Consider the following 18,234-nt stretch of genomic DNA (forward strand, 5'->3'; position numbering starts at 1 on the left):
ATTCCCAAAACCTCCTCTAAAGCTGAAGTGGGATTCATACATCAAATCAACACAGCTAACCACTAGGCTAATTTCTGCAATGTAAAATGTCATAGGCTTGTGCTAACAACATTAGCGTGTCGTATTAGAGGGGAAACCGTGTCTAAAATAACATTATTGTTTTGTCGGTGAACCTTGTATCTTGTAACTGAGCTGAATTTAAAAAAAAAAAACTCTTTAAAGAACAACCCGGCCAAAAGGGGAGCATAACACACTGTTACAACAAAAAAAAACAAGCAGACAAATACAACTATCACGCATTACAAAGAGTGAGCACAACGTTCAGTTAAAATGCCACATTAATATGTGCAACTTTCAATTTCAGTGAGAACTGGGGTAGCAATCACTTCAACCCAGTGCTATTTTCTCTGTCTTTTAAAAGTGACTTAAAGTCCCCCATAGTGATCAGCTCAGACATTTTCATTTCCTTCTGTAATTAGTAAGTTTATATGAGTAAAGAAAAGCTCTGCTAGCTGCTAGGCTAATTCATACAATGTAAAATGCCTTAGGCTTATGCTAAAAACATTAGCATGTTGTATTTGTGTTGAAATTGTGTTTCGTCTGTGAATCTTGCGAGTTATAGTAAAGCCAATTGTGAACTTGTGTTTGAAACTGTCACAATTAAGCCATGTTTTATGTGTAATTTAGGTGTGTTTTTAATCAATCTAACTTTACAGCACTTTAAAAAGCCTCACCGCCGACTAGCAAGTATAAAATGTATAAAATATAAAGTATAAATGCTCACAACAGCGTAGGCAATGTGCATAGCATAAAGTGTAGGCTCTGCATCAAGCTGACACACAACTATAAATCTGCCTTTAGTTGTTACTTCTATGTGAATTTGGAGGGAGGTACGTGGTTTTCTTGCTGCAGTGTCACTGCTGGTTGCCTGGCAACCTCACTGTCACAACAGGATTCCATGAAGTTGCTGTTGTTCATCAAGAAATAGTTACAGCTAATAACTCAACCTAAAACTTGATAATGTTTTTACATTTCTGTTAGTGTTCAAATTTAACAAACAAGATACAACATGTTAATTGGTGTGCGTTAGGAATATTTTTTGACTTTGCACAGAGCCAGGCTAGCTTTTTCCCCTTGTTTTCAGTCATTAGACCAAGCTAATCTAATTGCCTCCTTGCTATACATAACCCACAGACATGAGATTGGAATTAATTTTCCCAGATAACTCTCAGCGAGAAAGTGAAATCATAAATTCCCAGAAACTGTTGAACTATTCTTTTAAAGGTGACATGATTTCCATTAGTCTACAGTAAAAATAAAAAAACTGTCTCAATGCGTAGCCTACAGCACGGCATAACTGCAGGAGTTTAAAGTTCAAAGTGACAAGAGCCATTGAAAAATATAATGTATGCTATCTTTGATGTTCTTTAAGGAACAACAGGCTGGCCTAGATAATATGAGGATACTATAGGTTTGTGTTAGGGCCATCAGTTTTAATAATTTATATTTTGTTCCTAAGAAATCATGTTTTATTCTGTTAGTTCGGTATAGTATCTGGCTCTAAATAGTCAGTACAAATGTGCCCCAGCCACTATGGAGAGCCGCAAAATCAGAGCTGTAGCTAATTTTTTGTTGTTGTTGAATTTGGGAGGAAAATGTCATAATAGGCCTAGATATCATTATATTAGACTAGGTGTTGTCTTAAATTTTGTCTACTGTAGTATTGCAGGTATTGTCTTTTCCTGGTTTTAAAGTGATGTAAATTGATGTATGCTGTTGTATTATTTGGCTTTACCCTCTCAGTCTTATATCCACATTACTGATAATTATTTATGTAGTATCTCATCGATAAAAATTTTGTGAAAGCACCAGTACTTATCCTTATGATAGCATCGCAATATCATTCTGAAAAAAATATTGAGATATTTTATTTTTTCCCTATCACCCATATTTGTCGAATTAATCTGAAAAGACAGAATAAAAAACTCAACTGATTTAATCTGTTAAATGTTTTACCATGTAATCATTATGATAATTTTCAAGTCTATAATTGGACGTTTATCATTGAAATGCTTCTTTGGAGTTGTAGTTGACTTCTTCCCCAATGATTTTATGTATCCAATTGACTTTTTTTCCAAAGAGCAAAATATACTGTAACACTCCCGCTCTCCTTTTTTACTAATGATTCAACAAAAAGACATTCATGTCCGTCCAAGCCTTAAAGTGCTCACACTGTGAGTCACCTAACACCGTCTGTGCAGAAAATAAACACAGCTTTTACATCTGGAGCCCTGCAAGCCCGACATGACTCCTCCAACCCCACAACTCTACTAACAATAAAACATTTACAATACAGATATGGTATCAGGTTGTTCTGCACTCTTCTAGGTAAAGAGTGCCAAGATAGCAACACTCTTGTCATAAAGAACCACCATTATGATTGTGCACTACAGCAAATGTTTTGTGAAGCATTTCAATACAGATATACCCAATAATTTGCCTATTTTCAAGTCTGTGGTTTACATTTACATCTTTATTTAAAAAGCACAGGCCACAATAGAGGCCCTGTGATGAAATTGTCAGAAAGAGGTTACCAGTTGTTACGTGTGATGTTGCACCAATGTTCAGCAATCACATGCAGAGAGAAACTATTGTTAGAAGAGGGAGAGATACCAATTTTCTCACTGACAGGAGGCACAGTAGAGCACCATGCAGAAATGTTTCACTTAGAGGTACAGATCTTTTCTTTCTGGGTTCACACTTTTTTGTAGAGTTGTTAAAAGGCATTTTGGGAAATTTATGCAATAAATATTTTAAGTGGAAGTAGACAAAGCAGGTTGAAGCAAAGTGGAAATACCAGATAACATTTTCCCCCTATTTGATCACAAAATCAGTGATAGGAATGATTGAATACCACAGATTGATGTGTCTGAGTTTGAGTGATTTTTCTCTGAAATTCTTCACTGCTATATATTAATGGTTTGTCTCTCTTAGTCACTAAATTGTCTCTTTTTGTGACATCTGCAACTTCATACTGACAGATGTGGGTCTGTTTCCAGGAGGTTGCTGGTTTGAGAGTCTTTCAAAAAAAATTGGGATGCCAGAATTTATAAAATATAAACATATAATAATGCCTGGTGAAGTTTGTGTAGATTGAAAAATCATAAATGCACAAATCACCAGTAAGCGAGTTTTTCCACTTTAACATAAACTCAGCTAAAAAATATATATTTAAACATAATTAATTGACTTTTCTTCAAAAAACAAACTAACAAACAAAAAACAAAATTATCTAGAATCAAATGGCGTGATTATTGTATGTTGGTGGTTTGTCAATACATTAAAAGGATTCTTACTGTATCTCTTTGGTCCATCTTCGAGGCAGAACGAGAGTGTGAGAGTGGCGTCCTCCTCAAAAAACTCTGTAGCAAAGGCGTCCCACCACAAACTGTCACTTTCCTGTTAAGGGACAAAAAGAATGCAACAGTTAGACAAAAGCCAGACTTCATCAGGGTTCATCAACACTATGTATTAGTGATTATCTTTTGTCATAAAATCTCTAAATACAGAGAACATGCAGTATGAAAAAGCATGTTACCAAAGGTATTCCTTTGTCTTCTAAAGGACTACGGGTTATTTCAGTTTGGCTTATTATTTAATAACCCAGCGAATTTCCTTTATCCAGGTTGTTGGTCTTGTGCTGCTGCATTTTTTTACATAAATTCAATATTGATTCATTCTGATAAGACAAAGATATTGTGACCATGCAGGCTTTTCTATGAGACAAGATATAAAAAGAACATTGTTTTTTTTGGTTTGTTTTTTTGATATATGGAGTCAGCAGGCCAAGTATTCCCTTTATTGTACATTGGCTCGTTTGTTGCTTTTCATTAAAATGGATTTTATGAGCTTTATTTAAATCACTGTTTTTACATTTGAGTTGACAAAAGGGTTCAAGTATGAACCGTAAAGCAGTCAAATGCATTGTATGCTTAAAACAAATAATGACAGGGGCATAAAAAGACATCACAATATGGAAGGATAAGAACAAAGGCTAACAGCTACAAGAAGAAATAAAATGAATATAGAAATGAGTCCATAAATCAGGTTCTAAAAAGTGATCTCAATGCTGGCTGCTGGCCTAAGCCTCACATACAGGTCGATGTAAAGCCAAAGCCTGGTAACACCCTTTACTTTTCTTAAGCCTGGACTTTGGGAGAGCCCTGCCTGAGGCTCCTACAAGTCTGAATTACAAGGTGAGGTCCAACAGCTTTAAAATTCACTGCTGCTTCTACTTTGTACAGCTGGTGAGATTTCACTTTTACCTTCAAAGTGATATTCATATCATTGTTATACATCTTATGTTATTGTTACTGTTATCATTATCGTCGTTATTATTTCTAGTAGTAGTGATGATGGTAAATTTTTGTTTGATTTTATGGTTATTTTCCTTTATATAAATAAACAAATGCAAATAAACAAACATATGCAAGTGATTTTGTTAAATAATACACACACTTGAATGTCATTAGTTAGGTGATGGCGGGAGACGTGTATTCAAAAGCAGTAAAAGTAGTGGTAGTAGCAACCATAGTAGCAGCCTAACAGTAACAGTATCATTCAAGCAGTAATAATACCTAAGGAGTAGTAGTTGTAGTACCAGCAGCAGTAGTGGGAGCAGTAATACTAACAATATGGTTCGTAATAGCACCTGTTGCAGTTCTTATCATATTAGTAGCAGTAAATGCAGCATCATCAGTGGCTGTTGTAACTGTAGTGTAATAGTACTAGTAGATAGATGTGGTTGTACTAAGTGTAAGTGGAACCTTAGTGGGATTGGCATTAGTATTAATATTAGTGGTAGCAGTAGTTGTAAAGGTAGTAGACTTTTTGGTTAGGGCTGTAGTGGCAGTAGACTAATAGTTACAGCTGAAGGAGAAGTGGTAATAGCATTAATAGGACTAGTAATTGCTGTAGTAGTAGTAGTAATGGTGGTGGTGGTACCGGTACCACTAAAAGTATTAATAGCCATGGTACAAGCATCACAACAGTAACTGTAGTAATAGTATATATTATTATTTTATTATTTACAGTAGTGCCGTAGCCGTAGGCTTGCAATAGATACATTAACAATCGTCATAGTAACAACAGTAACACTAGCAGTAGGCCTTATTGTAGAGGTAGAACAGGTAAAATAATAGTAGTAGTTGTAGTATTATTGCTAGTAGTTTTGAAGAGCAACAGAAGCAGCTGACAGAGCAAACTCTGTGAGAAAACACATTCATGTAAATCTCTTTGCCCTGAAATTACTCTCCTAAGAGTCGTTTACCCCCCCTCCCCTTTCTCCCAAAAACCTCAGATAATGTCAGTAGGACGACCCTCTCACCCCCCGTTCCCTCGTCCCCCCACCCACTGACGTTCGACTGACGCTAATTTCCTCTGACACGTTATGACAGATCACTACGTTTCATTCTGCGTAGGGCTGAGGGATGGCAAGCACTTTCCAGATGTTGACAATTAGTGTTGTCACCATCGAGCAGTGTCAAGCCCAATAAGCAGCGACCGGGGCGCCTCGCAGGTCAATGTGTCTCAAACACGGTGAGTCTGATGCAAAGAGGAAGAGACGTGGTCCTAAATCTTGACCAAAACCCACCTGGTCAATCAGTAAGTGATCTTGAGTTATCTTTTGCATGGCAAACCAATCAGCTGAACTGTGAACTACAGACTGAACTGAGGCTGAGTGGACTTTTAACAATTATGAGGCATTTTGGAAGTGCAGATAAATATTTAAGAAAAAGTTGTAAGATATGTGTCAATTTTCATACAAATGCTATACTTTTTATCAAAATTCTATCAAAAAATAATACATTCTCTCTGCCCCCAAAAGACCATGCCAAAAACTGTAACAAGATACATCATTCTGCCAAAATGGGCTGAAACTAATGATCTTTTTAAAAAGAAATTAATCTCACACCTGTCTTAATGATCAATTGTTTCATCATTTGGTTATTAAAATTTACAAAAAGAGTGTGAAAAATGCCAATCACAATTTCCAGAGCCCATTGATGACAAATTGTTTGTTAAAAACTAAATTGACAGTGATTCTGGCACATATATATATATATATACACAGTTACTACAAAAATAATATAAATTCAGCTTTAAAACAATAAAAATATCATTTGTTGACTAGAATTTATCCAATTTGAGAAGCTGAAGACAGCAGAATTTTGACATTTTTCTTTATTAACCAATTATCAAAATTGTTGTTGATTAAAATAATATTAAAATAATATTTCAATTAAACTGAAGCAGTGGTGCTGCAGTTATGGAAATTTTTTTAAAACATAACTTTGGGGAGGTTATTTGGACAGCAGTTTACATTGCAAACATATATCAGGACACAGTTTATTTTCCCCTGCTGTTCAGATTTTCTTTTTTTTAATTTTTAGAAATTTGAACATTTCATTGGAGATAAATTACAAGAAAAAGAGTTCTAAAAACTGTCAGGGGGAGACTTCAGAAATAAAAAGAATAGCAGTCAATGTGGCTTGCTGGAATAAAACAATATAACAGGTTAGTTTATGTGATACCTCCTCAAAATCTGGCACAATTATGGCCTTTTGATGTTCAAACAACCATCCTCTTCACTTTAACAAGATAACTCTAAAAATCGAAGCACCGTGACAGTGAGCCAAATGTGTCAATGGTGCAAGTTTCATCAAAAACTGGACCAGCTGTGTCAAAAACATCATGTGTTGTTATGAAAATGCTATCCAGTAATTACAGCGCCCCCATTAGATCGATCATTGTAATTGTTTAACTGACAGAACAGTTTACTCACAACAAATGGATATGTGGAAACATGCCAGAGTATTTTTTTCTGTGTATGTGCATGTATCACTGGCCAGCTGTCCACTGGGAACGGACTGCATGAGCTGCCGTGTGTGTCTGTGTGTGTTTGACTAACTGTGTCATACTGTGAGAATCAGCAGGTGTGAACAGCCAGCATGTGTGTGGTGTCTGTTTCGTATGAATACATCTATTTCAGAGGAGACTGACGGAGAAGAGTGACACACCAGGACAACACAGACAGACTCTGGTGCTACTCCGCATTCAGATCGAGTTCAACCCATAATCCAGCACCATGAGGGGGCGGGAGCTCCTGGGATTGACAGTCAAGTGAAGGGTGAACAACATGCCCCCCCCCACACACAGACACACACACAGCAGCCCTTTGTCACTGTGCAACTACGACAACCGTGCTCTGTAAAGCTAATTTCTATATTCTACTCCTTAAACTTGTTTAAATAACACAAAATTAAAATAACTCTTTTGACAAATAACATCCGTATTCAGCACCAAATAAGGAAGCCGGCACTGTTGTATATTTTTCGGATTATCTGCAAATCCCATCCAAGAGATCAAAACAAACAATACATTAGTCCATCTCTCATTGGTTTCTGTTTGTCACTTTAACTTTAAAAACATTTTAACTCCGTTTTATTTGGTGCCCCTGTGAGTATTAACAGCAGCATGATGGTGTACGATTTACTCTTAATAACCTACAGTGGCCAATTCATGATGAAGCATCCTGTTACTGAATGAAACAATGCGGCTCATTTATGTTATAACATCTTCAGCAGAACTCTTAAACTGATGGCTGAGAAAATAAAAATGAAGCATTATTATCCTTTAGCTAATATCTTAACTGTATATAACCTTAAATTATTACACTAATATTCCAACCAGGGTGTCTACAGCTATCAGAAACTTAAAATTAAAGTTTTTTAAGACCTTTTAACCTATTTATTTTTAACCAAATTTAAGACTGATTTTTGGACAAATCATCGTGTTTTTATTCAAGAATTGCAGGTGTGTATAAAGGTGAGTATAAGGTATGTGGTCCTGTGCAGAAGTCGGTTTTAGGTAGGAAAATGGATATTAAATTAAAATAAAATATTAAAAATATTAAAATACTTTTTGACAGGAGATAAGTGAAGTGTTAGGTTGATTATAAGTTTGAAGATTTGTATCATATGAAATGTGGACTTTGACACAGAAAATCTTGACTCGTTTTTGCAAAATCAAATTTAAAAAATGATAAATTACATTATATAAAGTGTTTGTGACAATAAAGACCTCACAAATTGAAACTTAGACTAACTAATGACTTTTAGGGCCTAATGATTGTACAATTTAAGATATTTAAGACACTTAATTGGCACAATATAAGACACATTTAAGAATTTACGGCATTTTAAGACTTTTGAGGACTTGCAGAAACCCTGACTCCAACTTAATCTCTATGATTTGTATCATAAACTTCAGATTGATAAAGAATCGCTTTAAAAACAATGGTCATAAATCCCCGTTGTTATTTTTCTTGACTTTCACAAGACAATGCCTTCAGGTCAGTGTAACTTACTGTAACTTTAAATTACGTGATAAATCACGTGATATTTCAACTCAAAACATCAAAAGAACATGTGAAAAAATGTCTTATAAATAATAAATAAAATCTTTATGTCATTTAATTGAACCACTCTGTCTTCGGGATGTGAAACTAACGCTAACAGATATTAGCACTGAGCTAATGTAGCACTCTTGCTAGCTTGCGCACACTCGCTTTAAAACTTCGTAAACTATGAAAAAACGACAAAATATCACTCAATATCAAACACAATAAGAAAAGAAATCCTCACAAACCTTGTGCCCTTGTTAGCAGGACGCCAAACAAACACGAAATACGACATTTCCAAACACAGAAAATCGATATTTCTTTTCTGTTTATTTCCGTTTAAACTGTTTACGACAGCTCGCGACGGTGCACTTTCAAAATAAAAGCTCCAACAGTCACGTCACAACTAAAATGATCAAAAATTATCTTATCGATATCATCAGCATCGTCTCCAGAAAAAAATACTTAATAAACATGAAAAAACAACTTTGTTAATTATTCTTGTCTAAATGGGTTATTTCTGAGGTTTTTTTTTAAATGTATATCTAATTAAGGGACTGTTCATTACTTATGAGAGCAAGGGGTTATTTTTTATGATTTGCATTGGGAAAAGGGACATTCAACTTTAAATGGTCAAATTTTGTATTTATTGTGCCCCAAAACCCACAAATGGGTTTTTAAAAACATTTTCTTCAAAAATCACATAATTTATCATCAAAGCTGCACCACAGCCACCTTTCTATTCTGATAATTAAATTACAGTACCCTGCTTAAGTATCATACAATTTTGAGGTTCTTGGTTGTTACTTAAGTATTTTCATCTTATGCACCTATATTTCTATATTTTAGGGGGGAATATCATAGTTCTTACTCCACTACAATTATTGATATAGTTATTTTGTAAATTCATGAACTTCTAAAATAGGGCTACATACTTATTCACAGTATTATCAAAATAGCATTATGGCCAAGTAAAGCATTGTGTTGCTGCTTTTTTCAGTGAAAATAAATTGCAACTTACCACTCCAACCAAAACTGTGATTAATATTGCAATCACAATATCCATCAAAATAACTGCAAAGGGATTTTGTTTTGGCATATCATGCATCTGTTGGTGCAGATCAAACTACACGAAAATTTGAAAGCAGTTAAATTAAGCTTCAGATTTGAAAACAGGACTTGAACTTGTAATGGTGTATTTATATATCGTGCTGTTGCTACTTTTAGTAAAGTAAAAGTTCTTCTTCTACCATCAGTGGCACAGAAAAATACAATCAAGCTTTTGATACACAGACAATATTTGTTAACGTGCTACATTTATTATTGGTTTTAGTTTTCAGATGATAACAACAATAAAAATAGTTTTATCCTTTAAGTTCACTAGTTTAGTTTCTTTTGTGTTGTTGAAGTATAAAACAAGTATTTCACCTGAACTTTTTCTGCTGCTAAAACAGGTGAGAGGATTTCATGCAAAGTGTGATCCCCGTTTTGACATAAACTGCCTGGATTTAGTGCCGGAGATAAATTTTTCGAGTGCTGTCATCCTGAGGGCTCCCATCACTCTGTTTTAAAGACTCTTCATTAAGCTTCCTCTTACAGTTTTAATGAAAAGTGTTTTACTTAAGCTCCCACTTCTCTTCTTTTTACAGAATACTGTCTTCCTTAAAATCCCTCGTGTTCGGTTTTACAGAAGAGGGTTAGTTAACCTCTCCCTTATTCAGATTTAAACAGCGTTTCACTCACAGTGACTTCAAATATGATATCTTTATTAGACTCACTTTTACTATTATTTTCATTTTTCTCTGTGTGCCCTTTCCACCCTGTTTTCAAGCATTTTTCCCTGAAACTGAACCTTTTTTACAAATGAACATTTTCTAACTCAATATATTTCATTTTGGCAGCGTTCTGATATTTGGCTTGGGCCTCCAACCATCAAAAAAAAAAAAAAGAGGATGTATTTCACAAACAGCAGCGTTGACAGCAGGGTCCAACCATATGATATGGTTTAGTTTGTGTCTCTGTTAAAAATCTGAAAATAACAAGCACATTTCATGCCACATGAACGGCATTTAGTGTTACGACAATAAAACAAATGGCACTTGACAGTTTCATTGCTCTTCTCCTAGTCAGTTATTTTGTAAATCAAATATGCATTAAGGAGCTCCAGCTAATAAAGCTAAATGTTGCTAAACTTTTCCATCACATGCAAGAGATGCTCCATTTAGAATCAGTAACCATTAATCCTGCAAACTGGAGCTTTTGGGCAGCTTTTGGCCAGTGTCTCGCCAAGTTGTAAAACGTGGCTGGCTGAGCCGCCGCCCGGCAAGGTTTGGCTCGGATCTAAAGACAGAGGAGAAGCTGGATGTGAGCCAGACGGGCCGGAGAACAGCTAAAGCCTGGCCAGTGGACACAAGCCATATGAATCCTCTGGCTGAAGCTGAAGGAGCCACACTGAAGGCTCATGGTGCTGTGGATGTCTGCGATTTCAATCCCTCGACTACAGCAGGGAACATTAGGAGCTCTAATTTTATTCTGTCATTGGTTTCAGGTTATAAAACTGTAAATGTGACATATTTACTATTAATCCTTTGAAACCAGGACATGCTGGTTTTATTTCTTTCAAAAAAAGGGAAGAAGGCAATGAGCAGGTTAAAAAGAAATGACCTATAAATTAGAAAGAAATTTGTTTAAAAAAAAGTACAAGAAAATTACCTGAAATTTTGCCAAAAAAAACCCCCAAAGAAACAAGCAAATGATATTTTTTTTTTTTAATTCTAAGCTATATATTTTTTTTCTTCACACTGCCGACTCCACCCTTTAACGACTGTAAACTTATTTTTGAACTTGATTTAAAATCATTTTAATCTTTTTATCTTATGTGCGCTTATGCTATTTTTGATTTCTTCCCCTGTTAAAGGAATTTTTTGGGGCAGTTTTTTCTTAGTTGATGTGCGGGTCCAAGGACAGAGGGGCAAAGTCTGATTTGTGACACTGGACTTTATAAATAAAACTGAATTGAACTGATGGTGATTTTCATTTAAAAATGTGTAGATTATTTAGTAATTAATTTGACCTGATATATCTTGTCTCTTTATTCTTTAATTACAAATATGTATCCTTTTAATTGCCCTGTTGTATGAAATGTTCTACAAATAAAGCTGCCTTTCTTTACCGATAATTATGATAATTTTAAATAAAGTTCTTTGGAGAAATTTCCCTAGCTTTAAAAAAAAAACAAACCCAATTTTCTAAATCTATTAAATTCCTGCAATTTGTGGGACATTTCTTGCCAAGGCGCTTATTGCCTTTTCCCCATGTTTTTGAAAGAAATCAATTTGCTCAGGGCTCAAAGATTTAAATATTTGAAGGACATCTTAATGCAGCACAAGAAAAGTGATTCAGGTTTCAAAGGGTTAAAAAAAAGTCTTCCAAAATCCAATCAGACTTTTTTTTTAGTCTGTCTCTGTTTGTATCCAGCTCCCTCTCTCTGTCTTTCTGCCATCCCCTCTGCAGCTGCTCACTGACAGACAACGTCCTGCCTTCATTTACGCCCGCGGACTCTCTGACGAACCACGTGGCGTGACGATGTTTGTTGTCAAATGCTACAAATCAGGCCGACTCTGAGGGACCCGAGGTGAACCGACACGGTCGTGGCCGTGACGGCCGTCAGCCGATAAGGCTCTATTGATTCAAACGGATCGCACCCCATCTGAGGGGGATTTATCAATGTGTCAATTGCCCACTAGCCAACCACAAATCACCAGTGCTGGCCAGGCCCCGGGATTTACAGGAAATCCAGAGGATTGGAGGGACAGCATAGGGAGGATCCTCAGTAAATAGCAACAGAGCTGAGGGTTAAGTCCTCGCATATAGAAATGTCCATACAGGATGGATAGGCAGATGACACAATGTGGCAACAGAAAACACAAAGAGACGTTTTAATATCTATAAAAACACAGACCATCCCTTTGTTCTGTATACATGCACAAACACACTCATGCACGTGCTCACACTGTCTGCACAGTATATTCATTTTATTTACGGCAGATATTGCGTGCATTCACACTTCACACAGCAACATAAAGGAAGACCACAGTCTCCTTCTCTCACTTGATCTTTTCTAACAGTCCATAAACCACTAATGTCTCTATGTTTTACATGAACCATTTTTCCCAGTAAGCTTTTGTTAGTCTGTATTTTTTTTCCGCTGTTGCTTACAGCCTCTTGTGGCAGAAAAGCCTCCAAGAGTGTAGGCGTGTCTGGGGCCTGACCTTGGAGAATTACCAATGTCTGAAACCCCATTCAGCTCCTGAATAGCATGTAGCCCGGCCGACTGGTGGGCCAAGGAAGTTTTACTGTTGTCAAAGATTCAAACAGCTTCAGGTTATTGGGGAGCAGAACAACTTAACAGAACCAAAGACTCTCTAAACGTTTCGAAAAGATCTTTAGCAACATGTCTTTTTGTTTGATTGTTTGGCGAAGGTCACTGACAAACGAAACTTTGGAAATATAAGTCAAATAAGACTGAATAATTTTTCAGAGCAAGTCAAACTCCATGTGCACGATGGTGAGTATCTTTATTTTTGTGGCAGCACCTTGACAATGGAAATTTCAATGGGGAAGGTATTTTTTCTAAAAAAGTTAATTCAAATTTTAACAGTGTGAATGATCATTTAATTTTTAAAAAATATTTACTTAAGTTTTACTTGATTCTTAGAAAAATTGATCAACAACTGTTTTGATAAATGATCATTTAAGTTATTTATCAAGCAAAAAACATTTGCTTTATTTATTTTATTTGCTTTGCTTTATTTCAGATTTGAGGATTTGCTTTATTTCAGATTTGAGGATTTGCTTTATTTCAGATTTGAGGATTTGCCACTTTTGCTGCTGTTTTAGATCTTTTTAAACTGAATATCTTTGAGCTTTGGACTGTTGGTCACATAAAAAAAGCAGTTTGATGATGCCAACTAGGGATCTAGGAATTTCTTTTTCCCATTTATTTTGGAAATAAACAGATCAAACAAATAATCTGTAACTTAGAAGTCCAGTGTGTCAGGCTATTCTCATGCATAGTTTGTTTGTATATCTATGAAAAGTGATGCACAACAATTTGTTCATATCCAACGTAATGAAAAGCCAGTAACTTGTTTATAACGGACATAATCATGAAGGCTGCAATCATGTAACCAATGCACTAACAAGGGTAAAGAAGGAGGAAATATTACGACCGAAAGTCCATGTAAGGAGGCAGTCTGGGGTGATGCACGGGTCAAACAATCACAGAACTTTCCCCCTGGAGACTGGCGTTCAAAATCGTAACATGAACTTTGAGTTATCATAAGGTACTGCTACGTCATCACAATGTTTCTTTTCCAAAACCTTACTTATGTTACTTTACTTGGCAAAACCTAAACCATATTTATGTTACTGCTATTTATGTTATATTTCATGGTATATTATTTGTGTTTATTTATGTCTTTACTTTATGGTAGAGAGATACGATACGATACGATACGATACATATCGGGGGGAAAAAACAACTAAATGAGATCAGTATAATGAGCAAACACAAAGCTGGGAGCAAATAAAGGATTATCTTATCTTACGGTATCTTATCCAATTTCTGCCAATACATACCCCTAGATCTTAAAATAAATAAAGAGAAAAATAAATAAACAAAAAGATATCGAAAATATGTCTTTCTCTTACATTGGTGTGAATTTTGTGGTAAATCCCGAGACACGGAGGTCCCTCGAACAAAACTTAACCACACATGCAAGTACTGTTTCTATTAAGGCGTCCTCAGCATAACTAAGTACAAGAACCAGTCCTTTAGACTCCATGAACCACACCAGTTTAATCACGCCAGACTCGGTGCACATTAATGTTTGATATCAGCACAGGTTTATCCTCTTGGGTCCTGAGTGTTTTTATATAATGCAAAGTTAACATGTTGCAGCGTTTGGCCACCTTACAGCCACCAGCCAAGCATTATGCAAATGAGGAGAAATGAGTGCAGCAGGAGGGGAAAAAAGTCATTGCCCTTGAACAGCCGCTGCACGTTCACCAGGAATGAACTTTCTAATATAAATGAAGTCAGTGAAGAAGTTCCCACGTTTAATTGCGTGTCTGCCAATTTATTTAGGCATCGGTCCCATTCTCTCGCTTTATTTAGTGTCAGAAGTTTCGAGCGGCAGTCAGAGACCACCGTTAGTGTTACAGTATATATTTAAGGTCGAGGTTAATACACAGAGGTTGTTTGTCAATGCAGGAAACGTGCATGAAGAGGAGCTACAATGACTGCAGGGTGCACTCAGCACTACTGGCTTTCACCCAGAAGGTTGCAGGATTAATCCCCGCAACAGCAGTAATATCATTGTCCTGCTGAAGTGCCCTTGATCAAGACACACCCAAAACTGGACCCTCCTCACTGTAGTCACCTTCACAGCTGAACGAAGCAACCTTCATGTAGGTTATAAACGTAGCAGAAAGCTTTCGGACAAACTTTCCTCTCCGCAGTGGAAAATGAACTGTCGTAACTTTTTATAACCATGTAGAAAAATAAATGTTAATCCTATTTTATGTTCTTCATATGTATTTATATCACTTATGTTTGACGTATAGGCTATGTGCTGCTGTTTACCAAAATGTTTGTATACTATCCTATTGTACTTAAAATAGCCTAAATAAATAATTAATAAATAAGTACATAAATAAATAAAAAAAAACTTACTCTTCTTCTTTGGTGGCATTTCCCCCTCTTTTTTGTAAACATCTTCACTTTGATACCGTGATATTTAGGCTATAGGTTGTTTGTTTTTTTGCAACAGTTCTTAAAGACTTAACAATAAAATGGACATAACTACTGTTTTCTAGAGGCTACAACCGGGATTGTTTTATCCTAAATATAATGTAACATTCAAGATGTTGATATCTGTTTCACAGTATTAAATGTCTATATTACTTTGAGCAGTTTAAGTTTGTATGGTTGTCACACAGAACTTTATTTGAGTGTCTTCCATGATGGACACAATACTGCATTGCACGTGGTCAGTGAGTCGGCATTGATCCATGCCACAGATTTTAATAATCCCAGAATGGCGTCTATTCTTTCCATTTGAGTTAAAATATGAATTGCAAAACTCGGTGTTCAAATCTGCATAACTCTTTTGGATTGTGAGCCATTAGAAAGTTAACCTCATCAAAGGTTTCATGTTTCTATGAGTTTATTTAGTAGTTTATTTCTACTACAAGCAAGCACAAATTATTTTTTAAGACCCTTTTCAGATTTTTTAAATTTGAATAATTCAAGTGTTGAATTTGTGTCTGAATTTCACATAGCAGAATATTGTTATGATCTTTGTTACCAGCTTAATCATCTGGTGACTCCTCACATTTATCTTGTGACCCCAACCTCCAGTTTGGGAAACACTGGATTAAAGAATTTGCGGCTTTTCTCTGTTTTTTTTATGACTGTAAATTCAATGTCTTTAGTTTCTGGACATGACAAAACGGGTCATTTAAAGATATCACTTTGCACTCTGACTTTTCACACATTAAATGATATTGTGAATAATCAAAAAATAAAAAAATCAACCAATCATTAGTTCCACCTCTACACATCGAAAAAAAAAATACTGGTTCAATAAACACCCACCAGCTTAAAAAGTGTCTCACCTCAGTGAAGACAAACAAAAGTAAGTCAATATGCACCAGCAGACCCACAAGATTAGAGCACCATATTAGGTGACAACAAACATCAATAAGGATGAAAATAACTAAAACAAAATGCATGAATGACAAGGTGTAATTATTACAGCACCCGTGAGAAATTAAAATCCAAAGGAAAGTGAGAATTCAGGCTCTGACTTGGACACATTAACACTGTTCAGCCTTTATTCCCCACTGCTGAGCTATTTAGACCAATAAACAATCAACACGCCGCACACTTCCTCTCAACAACACCCTCGATCGATACTGGATTTCACCTCATCCTCAGATACTGTTCACTTTAAATGAACGTGCTCCGTTTTAATGTCACCAAACTTTGCGGCTGACTTTTAATACATCGTCACCTGTTGCTCGTTAGTCTGATCGATTGTGTACGTGGCCACTGTGGCTTTCTCAGTGCTGAAAAATATAAATCACACATAAAGTGTGATTTTTTTAATGTTGTTTGGCTAAAAATTGCATTTTTTAAATGAATTTTCTTTTTTTATCAGTGTTTTTTTTAATGGATAAATTTTATGAATATTTTTATCAATGTTTAAGTATTATCGGGGCCGATATTTGGCATTTTACTGATTATCTGTACGGCATTTTATTTAATGATCGCTGATAAGTGTGCGGATTACACTCAACCAACACCAGGTAAGTCAGTCATGCAAAGAAGGGGTCGGCATGTGAGGAACTTTCATTTTGTTAAACCTCAGGGAGCTATTTTTATTCATTCATTTTTCATTTAAATTTTGACTGAAATTTATTTTTTAAAAAGTTGCTGGAAACTTGCAGTATGAAATGTTAAAAGGTTCAGTTTTGATTAAACATTTGCTTAAGGCATTTAAACAAAGTTTGGGCTTGAAGCGTGTTATATTCCAAATTCTAAATTTTGACAGAAACATTTTCATTTTTACTGTAAATGCATATTAGTTCCAAATATCTGTCTCATTAAGCACTGATAATTGGTATTAGAATAGGCCCTGAAAAAACAAAATAGGTCAACCCCTAATTTATGACACTTGCAAAAAGTCTTGTTCAGCTAAATGAACACTACTTTTACCAGAAGTTAATTAAACATAAGTGTGACTTTAAAATCGCCACCTCAACAGGTCTGAAAATCCATGTTTGGCGTGATGAACATATTCTCATAGAACGGTAAGTATTATATCCTACAAAAACAGGCAACATTTCATATGATATCCAGCTAATTCGCTCACCACTAACGACAGTACGTCCATAACGTTAAGTTACGTAATTTATGTCAAGTTAGTGAGGTTAGGTAAAGGAAAAGAAAAATGGGGTGAGGATGTGCCCTAAAATGATACAGATAGATATGAGATCACTCAGGACCTCTTTCTTGTTTACTCCAGTGCATCAGTCATGTGATTTCAGCCTTTCAAAATACGTGGGATATGTATGAATTGGGTGGACTGCTTTTCGTAGGAAAAAGTACAAACAGTTTGTAGAAACAGCCTGAGTGATAACGTTCTGTAGTCTCATGTAGCCTCTTGTGAGCAATATCCCTGTTTAAAAAAAACGCAGGTGAAAAAGCAAGGAACACTTTTATCAACACTAATTATTTTTAGAATTTTTCACCCGTATATGGTTCTTTATTCACGATCCTAATTGTCCATCATCCATACTCTTACTCTGCAGTCCTCATGTCTTCCTCTGCTCTGTTTAAACTTCATTTTCACACAGTCACACGATAACTTGGTCAAAAGGGATTTAGCTCGATTGGCTTTTTGGATGCCACTTTGCTTGTAGAAAGCAGAATAACTCTTGCTGTATACTTAGCTGGAGAATATTTCATCATTGAGCAGGAAAAAGTGCAGCAGCAGATACAGTGAACACGGGGGAGACACTGTACCTCAGGTTAGTTGCACCAGTAGCCAGCCTCCGCTGCTCTGTGCTGGTTTCTGGCTGTTTCATCATTTTTGCTGATCAGCTGTTTGACTCTGATGTACTTTTCTGTTTTTCCCTTGAGATGAACTTTAGTGAACTATTCTGAATTAAAATCGGGCTGGACTACAGAACACTACTAACCTGGA

General features: G+C 35.8%; 1 protein-coding gene across 4 annotated transcripts in view; it reads right to left on the minus strand.

Moving 5' to 3' along the window:
• The window catches only part of ldb2a (LIM domain binding 2a), a 120,593-nt gene that overhangs the window by 88,839 nt on the left and 13,520 nt on the right, over positions 1 to 18,234 (minus strand). For all 4 annotated transcript variants that reach the window (XM_042493547.2, XM_042493546.2, XM_088080809.1 and 1 more), the window contains exon 2: positions 3,357 to 3,459. In XM_042493547.2, the coding sequence (XP_042349481.1) occupies positions 3,357 to 3,459 (103 nt within the window). The remainder of the gene's footprint in view (positions 1 to 3,356; positions 3,460 to 18,234) is intronic.

Source organism: Plectropomus leopardus, chromosome 8 (genome assembly GCF_026936395.1).
Source record: "Plectropomus leopardus strain MGB_pleo_1.0 chromosome 8, ASM2693639v1, whole genome shotgun sequence".
Classification (NCBI taxonomy): Eukaryota; Metazoa; Chordata; class Actinopteri; order Perciformes; family Serranidae; genus Plectropomus; species Plectropomus leopardus.